The 23,686-nt window shown below is 41.7% G+C and overlaps 1 protein-coding gene across 1 annotated transcript; it reads left to right on the top strand.

The window, feature by feature from the left end:
* Positions 1 to 15,879: 15,879 nt before the first annotated feature.
* LOC143543750 (uncharacterized) lies at positions 15,880 to 16,926 on the top strand. The gene has a single exon (XM_077036002.1). It carries the CDS (start codon positions 15,880 to 15,882, stop codon positions 16,924 to 16,926), a length of 1,047 nt encoding a protein of 348 aa, XP_076892117.1.
* The last annotated feature ends 6,760 nt before the right edge of the window (positions 16,927 to 23,686 follow it).

The following is a 23,686-nucleotide window of genomic DNA, read 5'->3' as shown; positions in this document are numbered from 1 at the left end:
GCCCTTGTGGGCCAGTCATTATCATCATTTTATAGCTCGTAAGACGCCTCGCGCGCAAGTTTTATTATTCATATAGCTCGTAAGACGCCTCGCGCGCAAGCTTTTATTATTCTTATAGCTCGTAAGACGCCACGCGCGCAGGCTTCATTATTCTCATAGATCCGTAAGTCGCCTCGCGCGCAGGCTTCATTATTTTTACAGCTCGTAAGTCGCCTCACGCGCGCAAGCTTTATTATTCATATAGCTCGTAAGACGCCTCGCGCGCAAGCTTTTATTATTCTTATAGCTCGTAAGACGCCTCGCGCGCAAGCTTTTATTATTCTCATAACTCGTAAGTCGCCTCGCGCGCAGGCTTCATTATTCTCATAGATCCGTAAGTCGCCTCGCGCGCAGGCTTCATTATTTTTACAGCTCGTAAGTCGCCTCGCGCGCAGGCTTTATTATTTTTACAGCTCGTAAGTCGCCTCACGCGCGCAAGCTTTATTATTCATATAGCTCGTAAGACGCCTCGCGCGCAAGCTTTTATTATTCTTATAGCTTTATTATTCATATAGCTCGTAACACGCCTCGCGCGCAAGCTTTTATTATTCTTATAGCTCGTAAGACGCCTCGCGCGCAAGCTTTTATTATTCTTATAGCTAGTAAGACGCCACGCGCGCAGGCTTCATTATTCTCATAGATCCGTAAGTCGCCTCGCGCGCAGGCTTCATTATTTTTACAGCTCGTAAGTCGCCTCACGCGCGCAAGCTTTATTATTCATATAGCTCGTAAGACGCCTCGCGCGCAAGCTTTTATTATTCTTATAGCTCGTAAGACGCCACGCGCGCAGGCTTCATTATTCTCATAGATCCATAAGTCGCCTCGCGCGCAGGCTTCATTATTTTTACAGCTCGTAAGTCGCCTCACGCGCGCAAGCTTTATTATTCTTATAGCTCGTAAGTCGCCTCGCGCGCAAGCTTTTGTTATTCTCATAGCTCATAAGTAGCCTCGCGCGAAAGCTTTATAATTCTCATAGCTCGTAAGTCGCCTCGCGCGCAGGCTTTTATTATTCGGCGTGCTATATCTTATTCATGCTAGTGCACCATCATTATCATAAAAACCACAACACGTCACCATCATGAAGAAAACCTCCCAAAACTCAAAGACAATAAAGATAAGGCCGAAGAAAAGGGAAAAAACCGCCTCACGCCCTAACACACCTCATAAAGTCCAGCGCTCCACCTAAACGCTTGCGCGCCCAGGAGCAACGCTGAACTTGGGGGGGCTTGTAGGGGTATGGTACTAAACCCGGTTTTACGACCCTAAATTTATTATGTTTGGCTTATTTTATTATATGGACTAATACAATGTTATTGGGCTGAGGGGGTTTTGTGGAGGTAACCCTAACTGGGCTAGGCCCATTAGGGTACCATGATGGTGGCCATGAGGCTCCCTATATAAAGAGGTCTCCACCTCCTTATTAGGGGTTGGTCATTCTCAATAAGAGCCACCACCATATTTTTGTGTCTGTGAACAAGAGATCCTGGAGATTTCTTAGCGGTCACCTCCACACCCCCAAAAAGTCATTGCATATCCCAACCAGCAGGAGAAGAAGATCAAGACGTGGTTCGTTCATCTCAAAATCCGTGGAAACATCGTCATGGATCAGGTCAGATTCATCTCGTGCTTCGACATAAACTGTCACAACAAAACAAATAGAATCAATGGTTTGTGGTTTGATGAGGTGTGGATCACGAAGCCGGAGGATTTGAAATTGGGATTAAAAGTTTTTTTGAGAACAAATTTGTTGATCCTGTTAGTGAAAGACCTATCTTTTTCAACATGGGCATCTCTAAATTGTCCATATCTGAGGCCGATAATCTGGTCGCTCCCTTCTCAAATGAGGAAATAAAAAAGCGGTTTGGAATTGTGGAGGTGAAAAGGCACCGGGTCCAGATGGTTTCATGTTCAAATTTATTAGGAGGTTCTGGAATTTTTTTGAGCAAGATTTTGGGGATATGATGACACAATTTCATGATCACGGTCGTATAAGCTTCGGTTGCAATTCTAGTTTTATTACTGAAGAGGTAGGTCCCAGCAGAGCCCAGTTGGTCCCGCAAGACTCACCTTGAACAGGGACGTCTGCGCAAAGGCCATCTGCTCCCGCAGGACCCACCATGCTCAGAGAACCTTACGCGCAGTACGCAAGCTGTACACGCAGGGAAAGCCTCCCAATGGTGAAGTACCCCGCCTGTTCCCGCAGTTGCGGATACAAGCCATCAGGGAAGGCTACCCGCAGACAGCAGGGCTACACGCACAAGACAATAGCTACTTCAGTAGTCACATGAAGGAATGAGCAAGGCGGGAACAATCCCGCCAAAATGAGCCAGTCCGTATGATTCTGAAAGATCTTTTGTACTATACCTACCAAGGTATGGATAGGACAGACAATCTGACCAGAACAGCCCATGAGCCAATCACAGGGTGACAGCTCACCGACAACAGTACGAGGAGGAGCACCCTCTAGTACTGTTTGTCACTATTAGCCGCTGCCTACTCACCAACTCTTACTGAGGGGCATGCGCAGCCTACAGTTGGTAGAATAGTGTTACTGTTGGCCGTAACCTATTCACCAACCAGCATGGCCTGCGTATAATCCACAGTAGGTGGGACGTGCATAATCTACAGTTGGTGGAATAGTGCAGCCGACTTTGTTACTGTTGGCCGTAATCTATCCACCAACCAGTATGGCCTGTGCATAGTCCACTGTTGGTAGAACAGGAATACTATTCAGCCGGCTGTACCTTCTAGGAAACCTACCTTCGGCTATAAATACTCCAACATCTTGGAATGGTAAGGGCATCTGATATCTCAATCTTATCTAGCAATCTCTTAATATACTCTTATATTCAGAGCAACCTAGTCTGATTCTCACGCCGGAGGGTGGTCACAAGGAGGAACCCCCCCCCTTCTCAGTGACGAGCTTACGGTGTCTGTTTTGCAGGTCTCCTGAAGAACAACCTTCTCAGCTAGATCTCATCCGTGGGAAACATTACTTAACCCCCAGATTATCTATAATCTGTCCAGGGTTCACTTAGTGTTTCTTCATTGGCGCCATCCGTGCATAAAAGCTAGAACTATTTTAGTTTTTTCAAAATTTCTGAAGAAATGGTTAACGTTACTCCGGTCCAAAGGCCAGTAACCGACCAAGAAACCCCGGTAACCACAACCCCAGCAACTGGGGGGAACACCGGCGGTTACACAAATCTTACGAACACTACCCCGACTACCCAAGCCGGGGCAAGTGCAGTAAATATTCCACTGGGGTTCACTGACACCCAGTTGGAAAAACGAACAAGGGCCCCTCGCCAAACACTAGATCAAGTGAAGGCGTGGGTCGAGGCACGTCAAAGAGAATTCCAAGCCGAATTGGATGAACGCTTGCGTTCAGCCCAACAGGCTGACGAATTCGGCAGTACTCGCCAACACCTCAATATGAGCAGTGAGTGCGAGTACTCAGACGACGAGAGGGAGTCCGATACCGACGCAAACCCTCGCCATAAGGCGAAAGGGAAGCGTAAGGAGACGGACGTCCAACCAAAAAGGAATTTTGGGGAAGCTTTTAAACCAACTGCGGAGAGAAACCCGCGTGACTTCTCCAAAACCTTTAGACCAACTGCTACAAATGCAGGAAAGTCAAAATTCGCAAGGGACATTGCGGAAGCAATCGCCCCGAGAAGTGCCAAACAGATGTCCAACATTGGCACTTATGATGGTCTATCCGACCCAGACGACCATTTGAACAGGTTCATTGCGGGGGCTACCGTCAGCAACTGGACGGAACCCACGTGGTGCTACATGTTCCAGATGACTCTGGTCGGAGCGGCCAGGGCATGGTTCGATCGTTTACCGATCCACCACATATATGACTGGGCGGACTTTCAGAACAAGTTCAGCCAGCACTTCAGCCAACAGAGGAAGTACACTGAAGAGCAGTGGACGATCCTCAACTGCGTGAGAGAGGAGGATGAATCTTTACTAGACTTCATCACCCGCTTCAACTCCAAAAAGCTAAGTCTCGGCAACATAAGTGAGGATCTGGTTCGCGCCGCTTTCATCCAAGGCGCCGAATACCCAGAACTTATCCGCACATTGACGGGTAAGGATGGCATGCCATCAACATGGGATGCCATCATGACGGCGGCAAAGCGCTTTGCCGAGACGGAAAAGCAACTGGGAAGGGATCTTCCCCAGAGTACACACCTCTACACGCAGAGGACAAGAGAGAACAACATTAGGACCGCCCGGCAGAACAAAAAGAGGCGGCTAGGTATTTGGCAGTCAAGGGTAAACTTTGACACCTCATCCAGCTCTCGCCCTCTTGTTGGCGGAAGGGACAACACACACCCTTCAAACCGAAAACACCGGTGGACGCCACTCACCAAGAGCGTCACGGAGATATTTGCCATGGAAAAATTGCCATGGCCAAAAGCCCCATTGATCCGGCAGAAACCTAATGCGGATCAAAGCAGATCCTGTGATTTCCACGGGACAAAGGGTCATGGTACTGAAGAGTGCACATCCTTGAAGGATATTGTTGAGACATTTGTCAAGGATGGAAGACTTGCACATCTCGTGGCATCAATCAAGAAGGGAGGAAGGAATGACAACCGGTACAGAGGTAACGGACGAAAGCCCGTCGACATCAGCATCAACATGGTTCATGGCAAGGTCAAAGGAAGAAAAAGACGAGTGACAGAACCATGCGCGTGGAAGGAAGCTGAGGTGCGCTTCCCGCGAGTGCCAGGAGGCCCCAGCAAAGAAGGCCCCATCGTCATCAGAAGCCAGCTGGGGCATTACATCACTTCCCGCACTCTTGCTGACAACGGCGCTTTGTCGACAGTGATGTACAGGCAGTTCTTTGATAAGCTGGATGATGAAGACAAAGAACGCTTGGAAACGGTCTACGCTTCAATGGAAGGGTTTGACGGCAGTACAGAAACCCCCCTGGGTATCCTATCTTTCCCCGTTACTCTTACCGATGGGAATCATTCACGCACAGAAGACGTGGATTTTGTCGTGATGAAAAAGCCACACCACACGTACGACATCCTATTCGGAAGAGACGGGATGGCAAGATTCAACGCCGTGGTATCTTCAGTCCACGGCATGATGGGATGGCCAACAGCTGAGGGTGTAGCGATGATCACTGGCATTCCCCAGGTATGCATCGCATCTGTCTCATCTAAACCCAAACCGAAAATGGCTAAACCAACCATCACCGAACCGGAAAAATGGGTCTTCAATGGCAAATACCCCGACCAGGCCGTTACCATTGGACCAACAATCGTTGATCCCACCCGCACCCTACTCAAACGCTTACTGCAGAAAAACGTTGACATCTTTGCGTGGGCACCAGCTGACATGACTGGTGTACCCCGAAGTACGGCGGAGCATAAGCTCAAGTGCGATCCAGCTGTTACGCCAGTCGTACAAAAGAGCAGAGTAATGGGGCCTGAACAAACTAACGCGTGTAGAACCCAAGTCAAGGAACTCCTTGACGCAGGCATCGTACGCGTTAGTAGATATCAAACATGGGTTGCAAATCCCGTAATGGTACCGAAGAATGACAAACAATGGCGCATGTGCATAGATTTCAAAGATTTGAACAAAGCATGCCCCAAAGATTGTTATCTGTTACCAGAAATTGATCTTAAGGTGGATTCGTTGGCACCATTTCGCCTTAAATGCTTCTTGGATGCGTATAAGGGGTACCATCAAATCCACATGGCCGTAGATGACCAGGACAAAACCGCATTTTGGACGCCCGATGGTACATTTTGTTATAAAATGATGCCATTCGGACTTAAGAATGCAGGGTCCACGTACCAACGACTAATGGACAAAGAGTTTCATGCCCAAATCGGGAGAAACTTGGAAGTCTATATGGATGATTTGGTCATCAAAAGCCCCGAGCCAGAAGCGATGTTGAAAGACATTGAAGAAACTTTCAACACGCTCAGAAAGATAAACATGAAGCTCAACCCGAGCAAGTGTTCATTTGGGATGGAAGAAGGGAAGTTCTTGGGAGTCATTGTTACTAAAAATGGCTTCAGAGCGAACCCTGAAAAGGTCGAAGCCATTGTTAAAATGAATCACCTACCACCATCAAACAGGCTCAGACACTGAATGGACGACTAGTCGCACTTAATCGCTTTTTGGCAAACCATGCGGATAAGTCGTTTCCTTTCGTGTCAACATTGAGAAACTGCTTAAAGAAAACGCACTTCCGCTGGACACCAGAAGCGGAAGCAGCTTTTCAGGAGATTCGGTCACGCCTGATCGAACTCCCAACACTTACAGCACGAGGAGTTAATCCTATACCTTTCCGCAACAGATAGAGCAACCGGGGCAGTCCTGCTAATAGAACGAAAAGGCATCCAGATGCCAATCTATTATGTTAGCCGTGTACTAACAGACGTAGAAACCCGGTACTCTACCCTCGAAAAATTGGTCTTAGCACTTATACACGCTTCACGCAGGTTAAGACGATATTTCCAGGGCCACCCAATCACCATTCTCACCAACTTCAAACTCTCAAACGTTCTAGGCAAACCCGAATTATCGGGACGTCTAGCCAAATGGGCAATTGAATTGGGAGAATATGCAATTAAGTACAAGCCAAGACCAGCCATAAAAGGCCAGGTCCTGGCCGATTTTATTGCAGAAGTCCCCGCTTCGTGGGAGAAAGAGTGCCAGGAGGAGGCTCAACCCTCCCCAGCACAGGACATCAATGATGTCTGGCGACTCTACACTGATGGAGCAGCCAGTAACGAGGGTTCAGGCGCAGGGTTAAAATTAACCAACCCAGCAGGCCAAGAATATACTTACGCTATTCGGTTGGATTTTCCAAGTACGAATAACGAAGCCGAATATGAAGCATTCTTGGCCGGATTGAGAATTGCGCGTAAGATGGGAGTGAAAAACTTGGAAGCCCACGTGGATTCCATGCTGGTGGCCAACCAAATAAATGGGACGTACACGGCTGTGAACGACACAATGGCCCTGTACCTCGCCCAGGCAAAAACCCTTATGCGTGATTTTAATGATTGTAAAGTCATACACGTCAAGCGCAGCGAAAACAAATCTGCGGATGCGTTAAGCAAGCTTGCATCACTAGCCTTCACCCACTTGGGAAAGGACATCCGCATTGAACTCCTCGAAGCACCATCAGTCCCGCACAAGGAAATTTGTGTCATCCAAACCGGTACAGAAACGTGGATGACACCAATAATAAATTACCTTGCAGCAGGAACACTACCAGAGTCAAAAACACAGGCAAGAAAACTACGCTGTAAAGCACTGAATTATCAACTCGTCAATGACATCCTTTACAGACGTAACTTTCTTGGCCCACTCTTAAGATGCGTGGACAACCAAGATGCTGACTACCTCCTAAGGGAAGTACACGAAGGCATCTGTGGAGTACACGCAGGTCCCCGCGCTGTTGTAGCCAAGCTAAACAACGCGGGATACTTTTGGCCGGGGATGCATACGGATGCACTGGCATACATCAGAAAATGCAGGTCTTGCCAGCTTTACGCACCCAACACGCACCGCCCGAAGAATGAACTGGTTCCAGTCACCTCTTCATGGCCATTTCAGAAGTGGGCCATCGATGTGACAGGCCCATTTCCTACAGCAGCAGGAAATGTTCAGTTCCTAGTGGTAGCCATCGACTACTTCACCAAGTGGATAGAAGCAAAACCTTTAGCCCAAACAACCGCGAAACATATCAAAAAATTTATTTGGGAATTTATTATTTGTCGTTTTGGACTTCCACAGAATTTGGTGAGCGATAACGGCACCAACTTTGCTGACAAGAAGCTACAACAGTGGCTAAAAGAACTTCAAATCACCCACACCTTTACCTCAGTGGCACACCCGCAAGGTAATGGTGAGGTGGAAAGAGCAAATAAGAGCATTGTCGAAGGCATCAAGAAGAGACTATCGAAACACAGATCCGGCTGGGTGGACGAGCTTCCGCACGTCCTTTGGGCAAACAGAACGCTGAAGAAGGCCAGTACGGGAGAAACCCCGTTCAGCCTCACTTATGGCACTGAAGCCATGGTCCCGGTCGAAATTGGTCTACCCTCACCAAGGGTCTTGAGTCAGCCAGAAGACAATGATGCGGAAAGACGGTTGGATCTTATGCTAACCGAGGAACGCAGAGACTTAGCCGCAGTGCGTGAAGAGAACTACAAACGACAAATGCAAAAGTACTACAACACGCGGGTAAAACTCTGCAACTTCAATATAGGAGACTACATACTGCGTAACAACGAGGCTTCAAACCAAGAGCGCCCGGGAAAGCTGGCCCCGGTCTGGGAAGGGCCATACATTATCAAAGAAGTCCTGGGAAAGGGCGCATACCGGCTCGAAAGGCTCGATGGCACTCCCATCCCAAGAACATGGAATGGAGCTCAATTACGCAAATGTTATATGTAGATCAATTCCAAAACTTGTAAAGAAAAGGCCTAGAGCCACTTCTAATGGAAATGATTCTCCTTTCATAATGTGTTTACCTTTATACTTATGAACTTCCCACTGGTGCCGGTATTTACCGCATAAACGAGAAGAAGTAAGTCGTTACGTGTGGAAGGCGGCAAAACCCGCATAAACACAACGTTAAAAATAGGGGAAACCTACACGCAGGTCAGATGTAAGTAAAGTTTAGCCATCCTTGTAAGTGCAAGTGACGGTCTTACCCGCACAATCACGAACAAGGAAGCAAAACTTCAACCTATCATCTACCACGTTCAAAGGTTATCCTAAAAAAAAAAAAAAAAAAAAAAAGATAAGGAAAACCTACACGCAGGTCAGATATGGGTAAAGTTTAGCCATCCTACTAAGTGCAAGTGACGGTCATACCCGCACAATCACGAAAGAGGAAGCAAAACTTCACACCTATTATTTACCACGTTCAAAGGTTAACTTATCCTCAAAGATAAGGTAAACCTACACGCAGGTCAGATGGTAAAGTTTAGCCATCCTACTACGTGCAAGTGACGGTCCTACCCGCACAATCACGGAAGAGGAAGCAAAACTTCACACCTATCTACCACGTTCAAAGGTTAACTTATTCTAAACACTTGGAAAATTGCTAATTTAAACTAAAGTATGTAAGTCATATAACGTTTATAAAGCAAGGAATCCAATGAATCAAGCGGTCTTAGCCGCACAAAGATTTACATTTCATAAATATTCGTTACAAGAATGGCCGGGTAACTACCCGCCTACAAGAAAGTAAATCTATACAAACTAAATCTATACTAGCAGCGGGAAGGGATCTTCAGGATCAGGCTTCAGGGCCACTTCCACTTGGACCAGCGCCGTCAGTAGAGCGTGGCTGTTCAAGGAAAGCCTTAAGGATAGGCAGCCCATCATCAGCAGCAGCAATTTCATTCACCTTCTCCACCACCGGATGCGGGAAGGCGGCGTATTGATTTACTGCTTGGTCATATATGGCTTCAGTATCTACATTGTACAAAGGGAAGTTGGATGGCGGGACGCCTTTCTCAACAAACCCTAGACCAAGCAGGAAGCCGACCCGTTCCCCATCCTCGTGAGAAGCGTTGAGGGCTGCGCTCATTGCATCGTCGTAAGATGTCTCTGAGAAGACCCGATGCACAACCTACATAAGAAAATATACAAGTGTCAACACCCTATTTACAAAGAAAAGCGTGAAGACATGAAGATAGACTTACCTGAGACAACGCTTCTCGAAGAAGCCATTCCTTGGCAACCAGAGCTTCTTGAAGGGCGGCTTGAGCTTGGATGCAGGCGCGTTCGGCTTCGCTTTTGTTAAGGTTGGCAAGTAGAACTTCCTTTGCGGCAGCCTCTTCGACGCCCTTAAGCTTCCGCTCGGTATGGTCAAGCACGCCCCTCTGGTCCAAGATCTCCTGGAGCTTCTTGGCATCTTCCATCGCCAAGGCATCATGAGCACGTTGGAGAGCCTCTAATTTGGCCTTGAGCTCCTCATTCTCCACGCGTAAAGGCTCAGCAACGGCTTCAGCCTTGGTGGCCCTCTCGGTTGCGTTCCTCGCAGTCTCCTTAGCCAGCCGAAGCTGTTCGTTAACAGCTTGGGCAGCCTTGGAGCGGGCCTCGAGTCGCGCTTGAACCTCAACCTCGAGGGCCTTGAAGGCCTTCTCCTTCTCCGCAGCAGCTGCGGACAGCTTTTGGTTCTCCTCCCGAAGAGCCCGCGCTTGAGATACTTCCTTGGCGCGAGCTGCTTTCAACTTGTCGTTTTCACGACAAAGCAGCTCGACGCGCGGCTGCATCTGGGCTTGGAGAACCCGAAGCTCGTTGGTTAGCCTACCCTCCTGGTAGCTAGCCATGGCTTCCCCCAACGCACCATGGGGAGCAGCGTGGCGAGCCCATTCCACGCACTCCACAGGGGTACGAAGGGTTGTTCCTCGGCGTATGTTCCATCGCGGAACATACACTTCATTGGAATCCGACACTGCAGAAAACAAAAAGCAGTTAGGAAAAGATGATAAAAAATATATGTAGAAAAATGGGCCAAAAGAACCCTACGCACCTGTAGGGTCAATTACAGGCCGATAGCCGCCGAACCCATCACCTGAACCCAATGGAAATCCATCCAAGAGGTCAGGCAGATGGGAAGGTGGCGGAGAGATGCGAGAAGCCCCACGCGTACCTGATGGGCCGGCCGTCGTTGCCGGTGGCGGAGGCATAGTAGCGGCCGCCGTGGTCGCCGTCGCGGTCGCCGCCGCAGAATCTGCGGCAATCGTAACCGCCGGCTCGGTGAAAGATGCTGTAAAAATTGCACTTACCACCGGCGGCGACGTCATCTCGGCTGGAACAGTCGGCTCAAAGGAGTGAGCAACTGAACCAGCGGAAGCAGGCGCAGGCGCCTGGGTCGACGCCTCAGGTAGGCTGACCAAGCCTACCGTCATTGGCGGAGAGGTAATACTCGGCCCCTGACCCTGGAATGCGCCAACATCCACGCCTGCGTAAAGAAGAAAAGTGTTAAAAGACGGATTAAACTACGAAGATAAAAGCTAAGAGAGTTGTACTTACGGGTTTTCTTGAGCTTGAACGTACGGACGGGCGGGGACGAACCCGATGGAGCCGGTCTCTTGATGCCGGTCACCGTCGTCGTCATTGGTTCTCCGGAGGTAACAGTCGTAGCCTCCGGAACAGTGGTCTTCTCACCACCGGGGTTCCCCGCCACCTCTTCACTATCTGACTCAGTGTCAGATAGGAGCACTGGATCGGCTGTGGAGGCCGCCTTCTCCTTCCCTTTCCCGCCGGCAGCCCTCTTCTTCCGCACTAACGGATGACCATCTGCGGATTCCTCAGAAGAAGACAGGATGTCAGGAATTCCAGCAGCGGGTACAGCACTGAGGGGTGGAGGAGAGAATAACGCCTTACCTGGCCGCCGGTGGCTCAGGATCTCGTGGCCCAGCGGATAGACCTCCACAAACCGATCCGCTGTTTGCTCCAGGATGGGCAACTCGTTCTCGTCAAGAGCACGAGTACCCACCCGCACTGGACCGTCAGCTTCCCGCGGGTACAGGAGCGACTCCAAATCGTTCCCCTCTGAAAGAAAAGAAACAGTTAGAAGACAAACTCATATCAGCAAGAAAGACAAGACATACCATAAGGAGTAGAGTTCAAACCGTATTCGAGAAGGATGGGAACCTGAGACGCCTCCTTCCATACCCGGCTCATCCCCAGCATCACCATCCCGGACTTCGCAAACCGGTAAACCGGAGATTGGACCCGGGATATCTTCGCAAACCATTCCGCCTCCTGGTAGTTGGTGGCATGGTGGCTCAGAATTGCTTGGCCATTTTTAAACTTCATGGCAATGGGGATGGCGCGGGCAGAAATGTAGAAGAACTCCCGCTTCCACGATCGGAGACTGCGCTCGGTCGCGCAAATCTTCAAACCCTTGATCCGGGTTGTCAGGGTGTACCACCCCTGGATGCACCTCCAAGTATAGAAGGTCATCAGGCGGTCCACATAGGGCTCAATGCCCAGAATCCGGCACACCCACTCGAAATGGCGAATCTTGGCGATCGCCATGGGGTGCAACTCGGTCAGATGAACACCGTGCCTCTCAAGGACACGGTAAACAAACTTTGTCAATGGGAACCTAAGATTCCCATAAACAAAGAATGCTGCATAAACCCCGATCTTGCCTCTGGGGGCATCGTACACGGTCTGATGGGGTTCAGGAAACTCAGGCTCGAAAGGATCGAGCATGAACTTCCTAACAACATACCGGTACTGATCGCCGGGCAGAGCACACTGGCACTCACCAGCAGTACTCTTATCATCGGCCGAAGACTCAAGATCACGAGAAGACATTTTGCAGAAAGAAAGCGATTTCGGGAAAATGCTTGCCTGAAAAGGGGAGTATTTGCCGGAAATCGCTAAGAAGAAGAAGAGAAGGGTGAAGGTGTGGATTGCAAAGAGCCCTCTCCCCCTTTATATACTAATCGCAATTAATGCGATGAATTTAATGCGGAGGAGAGAGAAATCGAAGGTGCAATGAAACTATGACACGTGGCAAAAAGCAGGCTGGCAACAGCTGTTGACAGGACGCGTACCATTAATTTCGCGGCCACGCGCCCGAAAAATCGCGCCCACGCGCCTGAAAAAGCGTCTGGAATGACCATGTACTGTCACGTCACCATAACTTCCTGCACGTCCTGACACAGTCAGAAGAAACCGTCGCACGACGTTTCAGATGTTTGGACTGTTCCTATCTTTCCACCAACTCTTCGAATTTCGAAATTCAAAATTCAAAATTCAAAAAAGATTCAAAAGTAAGCGGGAAAATACCCCTTACCTTGGCAACCAAGTAACCGTAAGACGGATGCGGGTACAGTGTTAAGGCAAAACCCTTCACATACCTAGCACCCGCAGGGAATTGAAGCCAAGAATAACTTGGCAACCAAGTAACCGTAAGACGGATGCGGGTACAGTGTTAAGGCAAAACCCTTCACATACCTAGCACCCGCAGGGAATTGAAGCCAAGAATAACTTGGCAACCAAGTAACCATAAGACGGATGCGGGTACAGTGTTAAGGCAAAACCCTTCACATACCTAGCACCCGCAGGGAATTGAAGCCAAGAATACCCCGGCAACAAAGTAACTATAAGACGGGTGCGGGTACAGTGTTAAGGCAAAACCCTTCACATACCTAGCACCCGCAGGGAATTGACGCCAGGGGTACCTTGAAAGTAAAGTAACTGGAAGACGAGCGCGGGTACAGTGTTAAGGCAAAACCCTTCACATACCTAGCGCTCCGCAGGGAATTGAAACCAAGAAGGATCTTCTGGGCAATGCTTGTGGAAACGGAAATAACATCCCCGCATAGCGGGAACGTCGAGAACTACATTGTTTGAGGCTCCAGGATGGAATTGGTGGTTTTAACATAATTGATCACTATGTTCAAAACTACCAAAACCTCAGGGAGAATCCACACAAGTGGGACTCAACGCTCCTGACTTGCGAGGAGGTTACATACCTACCCGCATCATACCCAAAGATCAAGCAAAAAAATCGGGAATTTTTGCAAGTGACATTAGGAAACCCGCGGGAAGAATCCCCACGGAGAACCTTAAAACTAAAAACCTTTTTCAAAACCCCTTGCTTAAAGTCCAAAAGTTCACCTCACTTTATTAAACATTCATGAGAAGAACATTGGACTGGGGGGACTTGAAGAGGTAGGTCCCAGCAGAGCCCAGTTGGTCCCGCAAGACTCACCTTGAACAGGGACGTCTGCGCAAAGGCCATCTGCTCCCGCAGGACCCATCATGCTCAGAGAACCTTACGCGCAGTACGCAAGCTGTACACGCAGGGAAAGCCTCCCAATGGTGAAGTACCCCGCCTGTTCCCGCAGTTGCGGATACAAGCCATCAGGGAAGGCTACCCGCAGACAGCAGGGCTACACGCACAAGACAATAGCTACTTCAGTAGTCACATGAAGGAATGAGCAAGGCGGGAACAATCCCGCCAAAATGAGCCAGTCCGTATGATTCTGAAAGATCTTTTGTACTATACCTACCAAGGTATGGATAGGACAGACAATCTGACCAGAACAGCCCATGAGCCAATCACAGGGTGACAGCTCACCGACAACAGTACGAGGAGGAGCACCCTCTAGTACTGTTTGTCACTATTAGCCGCTGCCTACTCACCAACTCTTACTGAGGGGCATGCGCAGCCTACAGTTGGTAGAATAGTGTTACTGTTGGCCGTAACCTATTCACCAACCAGCATGGCCTGCGTATAATCCACAGTAGGTGGGACGTGCATAATCTACAGTTGGTGGAATAGTGCAGCCGACTTTGTTACTGTTGGCCGTAATCTATCCACCAACCAGTATGGCCTGTGCATAGTCCACTGTTGGTAGAACAGGAATACTATTCAGCCGGCTGTACCTTCTAGGAAACCTACCTTCGGCTATAAATACTCCAACATCTTGGAATGGTAAGGGCATCTGATATCTCAATCTTATCTAGCAATCTCTTAATATACTCTTATATTCAGAGCAACCTAGTCTGATTCTCACGCCGGAGGGTGGTCACAAGGAGGAACCCCCCCCCCCCCTTCTCAGTGACGAGCTTACGGTGTCTGTTTTGCAGGTCTCCTGAAGAACAACCTTCTCAGCTAGATCTCATCCGTGGGAAACATTACTTAACCCCCAGATTATCTATAATCTGTCCAGGGTTCACTTAGTGTTTCTTCAATTACTTTGTTACCAAAGGTGGAGGATCCTCAAAGAATTACAGATTTTCGCCCTATCAATTTCATCGGGTGTATACCCAAGATTATTTCAAAAATCTTGGCCAATCCCATAAAAGAAGTGATTGGTTCGGTTATAGGTGAAGAACAATCAGCATACATTTCTGGAAGAAATATTACTGAGGGGGCACTAATTCTTAATGAAGTTGTAGCTTGGTGCAAGAAGACTAACAAAAAAGTATTGATTTTCAAGGTTGACTTAGATAAGGCTTTCGACTCTGTTAATTGGCGGTTTCTTGATTCCATCATGGCTCAAATGAGATTTCCTGAAAAGTGGAGATGTTGGATTAAGGGCATGTTCAACTCGGCCAGATCTTTAGTCTTAATTAATGGTTCGCCTTCAACCGAATTCGACTTAAGGAGGGGAGTCCGTCAAGGTGATGCACTTTCCCCCTTTTTATTTATCATAGCTATGGAGGCGTTGAATGTTGCAATAAAAACGGCGTGTTCAGAAGGTATTTTCAAAGGTATTCAAACACCATGGAATGGTCCCCTTATTTCACATTTGTTATATGCGGATGACGCAGTGTTCATTGGTGAGTGGTGCTCCTCCAATCTCTTGAATTTAAACCGGGTTTTGAGATGCTTTCATGTTACTTCTGGATTAAAAGTCAATTTAAAGAAGAGTACATTATATGGTGTCAAAGTTGACTGGTCGAGTGTGGAAAGTGGTGCACACTTATTACATTGCAAAGCAGGTAAACTCCCTTTCCTATATCTTGGTCTCCCAATTGGCGCGAACATGGGGAGAAGTTGTAATTGGCAACCGATTATGGATAAATTCGATAAAAAAAACTTTCTAAATGGAAGGCACACACTTTGTCATTTGGGGGTCGTTTGACTCTTGTTAAAACAGTTTTGGGAAGCTTGGGAACATATTACTTCTCCATTTTTAAGGCTCCGACAAAGGTTTTAAAACAACTTGAAAGTAAGAGGAGACGGTTCTTATGGGGAGGGTCGGAAGAGAAAGATAAAATAAGTTGGGTGGCTTGGAATAGGATTATTTTGGATAAAGAACGCGGTGGCTTGGGGTTGGCAGTTTGAAGGCTATGAATATGGCATTACTTGCGAAATGGTTAACTCGATATAAAGCTTGTAATGGGTCTCTTTGGGTCAAGGTGATCTCGGCAGTACATAAGAGTATACGTAAATGGGATACGATCCCGGTTAAAAGTTCCTTAGGTGGTACATGGAGGAATATAGTATATGGAGATAGAGGTGGGAATATGGACAATAGGAAAATGGTGGAAAGGCTGAAACCTCAAGTTGGTAAAGGGGATAAAACACTATTTTGGCTTGACTGTTGGGTTGGTGATAAACCGTTAAAGGAGCTATTTCCATTATTATTTAAATTGGAGAAACAAAAAGATGTCTTTTTAATGGAGTGCTATGAATGGATTAATAATGAATTAGGGTGGAAATGGAGATGGAAGAAAAGGCCCACTTCGGGCCAGTTACAATTTGAACAACTTAATTGTGTTCTTTCAAGTGTTGTTTTGTCTTTAGCAGAGGATAAATGGAGATGGCAAGAATCAGATGGTTCATTTGCAGATTTCTTAGTGAGCTCTTTCAGGTGGGAATATGATAATCTGGTTCATCCGGTTGTAGATTTTATGTTATGGTTAAAATGGGTCCCCATCAAGATTAACTGTTTTATTTGGAGGTTGTTATTGGATCGCATAGCAACTAAATGGGCTTTGTCAACAAGAGGTATTATTATATTGGAAGATGTGTGTTGCGTATTTTGTGGTGACAGTGCCGAAACCACACAACATATGTTTGTTCAGTGCAAGGTGACTAAAGTAATATGGTCGTTTATACTTGATTGGGTTAAGCTTCCAAGACGGCCGAATTTTATTTCGGTGGAAGAGATTCTAGACTTTCCAAGTAAAATTGCGGTGCAATCAATTTTGGCGGTTACGTGTTGGATAATTTGGTTGTCAAGAAATGACTTCATTTTTAAGAACGTCCCTTTCGTATGTTCTAAAATGGTGAATGACATCAAGGCGACCTCTTTCTTATGGGTGAAGCAAAGAAGCAAAAGCACAAATTTAAAGTGGGATGATTGGTGCCGATTTAACTTTGTTAATTTTCCAATTTGATTAGCGGTACGGTTGGATTGTTTTTCCTTTTTGTTTTGTCTAGCTTCTTTTGTTTGGGCTACTTGCCTCTTGTAAGTGGTCTCTCTTTTGGTTTTTATATAATTCGGCCTTTCAAAAAAAAAAGTAAAATTATGGAAATAGTTTGCAGGCACTAAATTTAAAGAAACAAGGTAGTTTTAATGTAAGATTAATCAAAACGACGAAGTTTTGAAGGTTTCGCATCAGGGCCGGCTCCGAAAAGACGAAAATTTTTTTGGACCAAAGGCAAAAATTTTTTGGGCCTTTAGTAGAAGGAACATATTTTTTTGGTTTAAACAATTTAATTTGAAGCGGACTTAGTTATGATTTGAGTTGTGTAAAAAACTTGTGTATAAAAATAAACATAATAATGTCTTAACAAAGACTAGAATCCACAACCTCTTGGATATATGTCATATCTCTTTGCCACTAGACTAAGCTAGTGGTTATGAAATTATGTTGAAACATTGATTATACATAATTTTTTTCACAAAAATACATATATTTTTTAAAAAAAAAAAAATTTCGGGCCTAGCGAGATGTCGGGCCCGTGGCCGTCGACTACCCGGCCACACCCTTAGGCCGGCCCTGTTTCGCATCTAAGCTTAGATGTAGGGGTGTGTTTTTTATCCGTACCTAAATAAGGAACCCGAACCGAAGCGGCCCGAGACCCGAATAACCCGAACCGATTAAACTCATAACCCGAACCCGAGATAAAATATTCGGGTCGGTATTTGGGTTGAAATACCCTTATTCGGGTTGACCCGAATAACCCGAAGTATGATACATCGTTGTATGTATCCTAATTTTTATAGGGTAGTTTAACGGTGAAGTAGCATAGTGACCATATGTATTTTTGTTCGGATGTTCTCAATACTCCAATTAATATTTGGATCTATCACATTGGATCCCAATGTATTTATTACCATAAAGCATGTTGAAAATGTATATTCAATTTAAAATCTTAAATAGTATAGTATTTAAACCAATATGTATTGGGCATGTTTCTTCAATCTACACAAGTATTGATCCACATGCTACAACACATCATCCCGCCTAATGCATGCTTGTATAATAAATTTCAGGTTTTGCTAAATATTATAATTCATTATTGAATATGGTTGTATATATACGGTTTTATAACGGCTTAGATTATGGTTTTTTTATATTGTTAAAGGTGGATAAATTTTTTTAGTTTGTTAAACCGAAACCCGACCCGAATTAACGCGACCAGTTTAACCCGAAACCCGAACAAACCGAACTTATTTGGGTCGGTTCTTGGGTCAATTTGTTTTGACCTCAAACCCGAACAACCCGACCCGAACAAACCGAAACCCGAATAAAAAACCCGAAAAACACCTCTACTTAGATGTGTGACAGCCTCATATTCATTTTTCCCGTATATCTAATCATGTTTATTAGACTACAAATTTCATAGAAATAGACAACAAATGCTTGTGGGTCCGTCCAACCCGAGTGGACCCATTTAGACATTTTTATAAAGCATAGATTATAGATAAGTAAGGTCCACTAATTCTACCACGTCTTTCACCCCATGAATATCAATCTCATTCTCGTTTATTCATCATAAACCAAATTGGTTTCTTACATACATGAACCAACATTTTTTACCACATTATATAGACAAGTATATATATTTTCTAATTTGCATTTTGAAATTCGCTGGGTGCTTTTATGGAAGCTAACACCAATGCGTTCCCAAGGTACATAAGTAAGACCTCTGATCATTCCCTCCTATAAATAAATAACAGAATAATATCAACCAAAATTCTTAGTTGTGAGTCAACTCGCTAAATTAACATATATATTTCATAATCTAATATCTGAATTTTGCAACACATAGTAAATTTAAGTTTATTAGAACACTAGGTTATTGTCCCGCGGGCGCCACGGGTGGAAATATAGAAATCGTCTAATAAACACATTTAATTTCAAACGACAATATTTCTCGTCCTCAAAAGTAAGTTAATAGAACTTGTCTAAATTCGAATGATAGACAAAGAGACAAAGTCTATTAAATCATATTTTGGATATAATGAATTGTTAATTAGAAGATCATCGGAATTTTTACATTCATATGTCGTCATTTGAAACCCCCCCCCCCAACATTCCCTTCACCTATATCCAATAGTCAATTCGCAAATTATTTTATCTCTTCAACATGTAAGGATTGACATCTAACTGTAAGACTCGTGTTTTTTTGATAGTTTAAGTACCTTGTGCTTTTACAATGTGTATGAAGAACTACTTAAAGTGTAATTTAAAATAAACATGAAGAAAATTCTATACAATTTAACTATTTATTTAACAAAAGTATCATAAATTTAATATCTACAACTCCCTAAATACTTCCTTGTATAATTAATATGTTATAAACAAAATGGATTCATATGTTATAAACAATTACAAAAGTTTAAATAAACATATATGTTATAATAGTAACATATAAAATGATTCATAAGATTTTATTTCCGATCCCAACATCAACTATAACATCTTTTGTTTTAGACTTAGTAACTACTTTTAAAACTGCACCGTCAACACTGTCATAAAGATCCTTGATGTTCCTCTTTAGATTTGTTAACAAAGTTTGCCTCAACAATTTTCATATGAGTAGCATTATTCTTACCAAAGGATATCCTCTCCTTCATAACAAAAGAGAAGTTAAAAATACAAAAGTAACAGTCCCATATCATAGATATTAAACATACAAATTAAAAGTTTCCAATATTGTATTGACGGTGTCTTATATCATCATTGCTAATCTGGTTTAATTCGGACATTTCAACCATTTAAGTAACAAAAAATAAGCAAATATTTTAATCTATAAAAAAATAATATGATAACATTTATAATATTAATAATACCACTTCGTTGTTAAATCTCTGTTCCAAACACTCCAGAAACAATATATCATTAGCAAACTTATCAATATTAAAACACGTTGCTCTTTAAAAATTGTTGTCGATCAAGAGGAGTAAATATTCATTTCGAAACATAGCATTCCCAAACTGATGTAATTTCATATAATTTAAAAACCGTGTGAGTTATTTTTAAAACAATATTACGTAACATTAATAAAAGAATCTAATTTATGAATTAAGGAAATGTCAGAAGTCATTTACCTAAAAATCTCTTACAAAAAATTAAATTTAAGAAAATGTTTAATTATGGATTATATATTAAGTTAATATATAATAAATAATTAACTTGTTTATTATATATTAAAATTTATATCGTTAGATAGTTTTACAAAATTAATACACCTTTATTTTAAATTTTAAAATGTCGTTAACTTGGATTACATTTTGATAAATATTATTGATTAACATTTAATAGTATTAAATGTGGGTGATGTGTATTATAGAAAGTTTTTGAAAATATCATTATGTATTTGGAAAACTGTAATCTATATTATTGAAATTATAGAGACTTGGTCAACATATTAAAGTTTGAGAAAACAGTCTATATTAAACTTGAATAAAAACTTAAACGAATAATAATGCAAAAAAAATCTATATTATTATTGAATAATAATAAACTTGTGAACAACATATGTAAAGTAAATAATATGAATGTAAAAAAAAACATTGTAATGTTTTTCGTTACAAATATTCCATTAAAATGGATTTAGTTTGAACTTAAGCTATTTAAGGTATTCAAATTCGACTTTTCTAACAAATAAGGAAAGTCAAACTATATAATTGTAATAATGAGATTTTTAGACTAAGATAAATATATATATATATATATATATATATTAAATTGTACATGTTCAGACTAAGATATAATAATAAATTTTTGTAAACTAAGTATATATGAGTAATAATCGGTTTCTATAATACCATATTAAATGTGTATAAAAATATAAAATGTAAACTAATTTAATATTGGAAAGTATAATGATGTTTTAACTTGGACGGAATATTTTAGACTTAATTAGACATTGACAAAAATAAGAGAGTAATGATTATGCTACTATATGTAATTTAATGTACACTATAATCTTACTTGAATATATTATAGAATAACCAATTAAAATTCATTTCCGGAATATAATATAATCATTTAACTTACATAGATTGTGAAAAGAAATATACATCAATATTAAAAAAGAAATATACATGAATATTAAAAAATAAAAAATATACATCTTATCAAGTAATACTTAATCCATAAAATTTTCTTTTCTCATCAAAAAATTCCTAAAATTAAAAAAAACAAATCCAATCTATGAATGTGTAGATTTGACATATATTAAGACAACCTAAATCTTGTTGATCATCCGTATAAAAAATATGTAAAAACACAATAAAATTAAATGTATAATATTAATCAAGGGGAACTTGTGTTCACAACTTACAAATGTATATTAGAAAAACAAAATGAGAATATTGTTTTGAGTCATCCTCATTTCAAGCAAAAAATCATGCTCATGGGATCTTTTACTTCTTTCATAAAATTTTTAAAAAAAATTCCTAAAACTAAAACACAAATCAAAACTATGAATGTACAGATTTAGTTTTCCTTTGATCATGACCATAACACCAAAGATACCACTTAACAAACTTCTTCAACCCGGTCGCCAATTCCGTCATCGGCTTATACCCAAGTTCCTGTCTAGCCAAACTTTTATTCGCGTGCGTAAATAGAACATCAATATAACAATCAACGACCTATTCTCACCAAGCCACACATCATGCTTGAGGATGCAAGCCTTCCTTACATAAGCTTGAATTGTGTTACCCTGATAAATTATTATTAACATTAGTACAAAATTGTATGAATAATATAGTTAAATTAATGAATGTGTAATAATACCATTTTGTCTTGCAAAATCATTTTTTTCGACCAATCTTCTCCGGGCTTTGAATTGTCCTTGAGACGCCATAGTTTTAAAATACGCACCTTGAGGACATGGTCACTGTTTAGCACATCCAGTTGGTTCAACATTGTGATGTATGTCGGCTTCATCTTCCTAGTGGTGACAAATTAAAAATAAACAAATTATTAGTTTTGGAACAATAACACTTTAACCAAAAAACTAAAAAACATAATGAATTATATAAGCATGACAAAAAATATAAACCTTACAAACAAACAAATTCATTTTTTGCTAAATATGGTGTGATAGTGTAAGAATTCTTGTGTCAAAGTCATAGTATTTATACATAAGAAGTAAATGATTGAATTTTTGGAGAGTTGAATAAATAAGGAAGATATAAATGTAATTAATTAAAAACATAAAATTAGGGATTTTGAATTTGCATGAATTATGGACGTAAATTAGGAGATGTTAATTAGGGAATTTTCAAAATTTGAAATACTTGAATGTAACGTACCTAAATTATATTATAAATACAAAACAATTAAAATTGATATCTTTAAATCTACACCATAATTTCAACCTACAACATTAAATTATTAATGTAGAAAAATAACTTACTCATTTATTTATTAACATTAATACAATTAATCATCAATTCAATAATTTTGTATATGTAAAATTGATTATCAATTACCATATATCTAAACTTATAATAAATTATGATATATTTAAAACCTTAATCAAATGGTTGAAATTTATAAAAATAATCAAAATAATATAATTAATCAGCAAGTCAACATAAATAACTTACTAATTTTTTTTATTTGTTACCATTAATATAGTTTCAATTTAATCAAAATACAAAAAATAAAACCTAATGATTTAAGTAAGATCGTTAAAACTCTAATTTGTATTATAATTGTTACCATTATGGATTTGTAACTCAATTGTTATTGTTAAACAATAATAAGTAAATGGATTTGCATTATAATTGTTAAAACTTAATGACTGTAATTAATTAATTTGTCAATGGGTCAACATCCGTAAATATAGTAAAACTTAATAATTGTTAATTTATTCAAATTTACACCATAATTTATACAATAATTAATTCATATTTACAAATTAATTACATTCAAAGAATATACAATAATTAAATCAAATTTACAAATTACGTAATTAAACCATTTCCTTAATAAAATGGGTCATCATTTCCTAAATTTAACATTAATGGTACAAACCTTTACAACTTTACGAATTTGATAATTTTAAATAAATATAATATTTTAACAAAATTTTAATATTTTAAATCGGTAATCTCTCTATTATATATATATATATATATATATATATATATATATATATATTATTCGTAATCTCTATATTAAATCTGTAATCTATTCAATTCATGAAATATCAAATAATTATCTAAATTATATATTATATATTATCTAAAAAATAAACAAATGTGGTGAATGAAATCAACCAAAAATAATAAAATATTCAAAATGAAATTTTGAATATTTGGTTTTAGAAACTATAGCTACAATTTTAAAACATTACATTAATCAGAATATTCAAAATGATAAATTAAATATTAAACGAAATATGAAAGATAATACTTTAATAGCATTGATGAATCTTATTTTAATATATTATTGATTTATTTTATTAAGATGAAAATTAGAGAAGCCATTGATATACATGGAAAGTATGAGAATCAACCAATAGGAAGAGGGATTTTGACATAAAGCCTATTGCTTTAATAGTATAGTTAGATCTCGACTCTACACGCTCTTTAGGAGTTTCAAATTTCATCATTCTTCAAGGTGGAAATTCCGACCCATTCTAGCTTACAACCCCGTATATTACAATGGGGGGGGGGGTGTTATA

This window comes from Bidens hawaiensis, unplaced genomic scaffold (assembly GCF_021521415.1).
Source record: "Bidens hawaiensis isolate Kalapana, Puna unplaced genomic scaffold, B.hawaiensis_p1.1 tig00013295_1, whole genome shotgun sequence".
In the NCBI taxonomy this organism is placed as follows: Eukaryota; Viridiplantae; Streptophyta; class Magnoliopsida; order Asterales; family Asteraceae; genus Bidens; species Bidens hawaiensis.
Note: the sequence above shows the minus strand (reverse complement) of the source record. Positions and strands in the feature narration are given on the sequence as shown.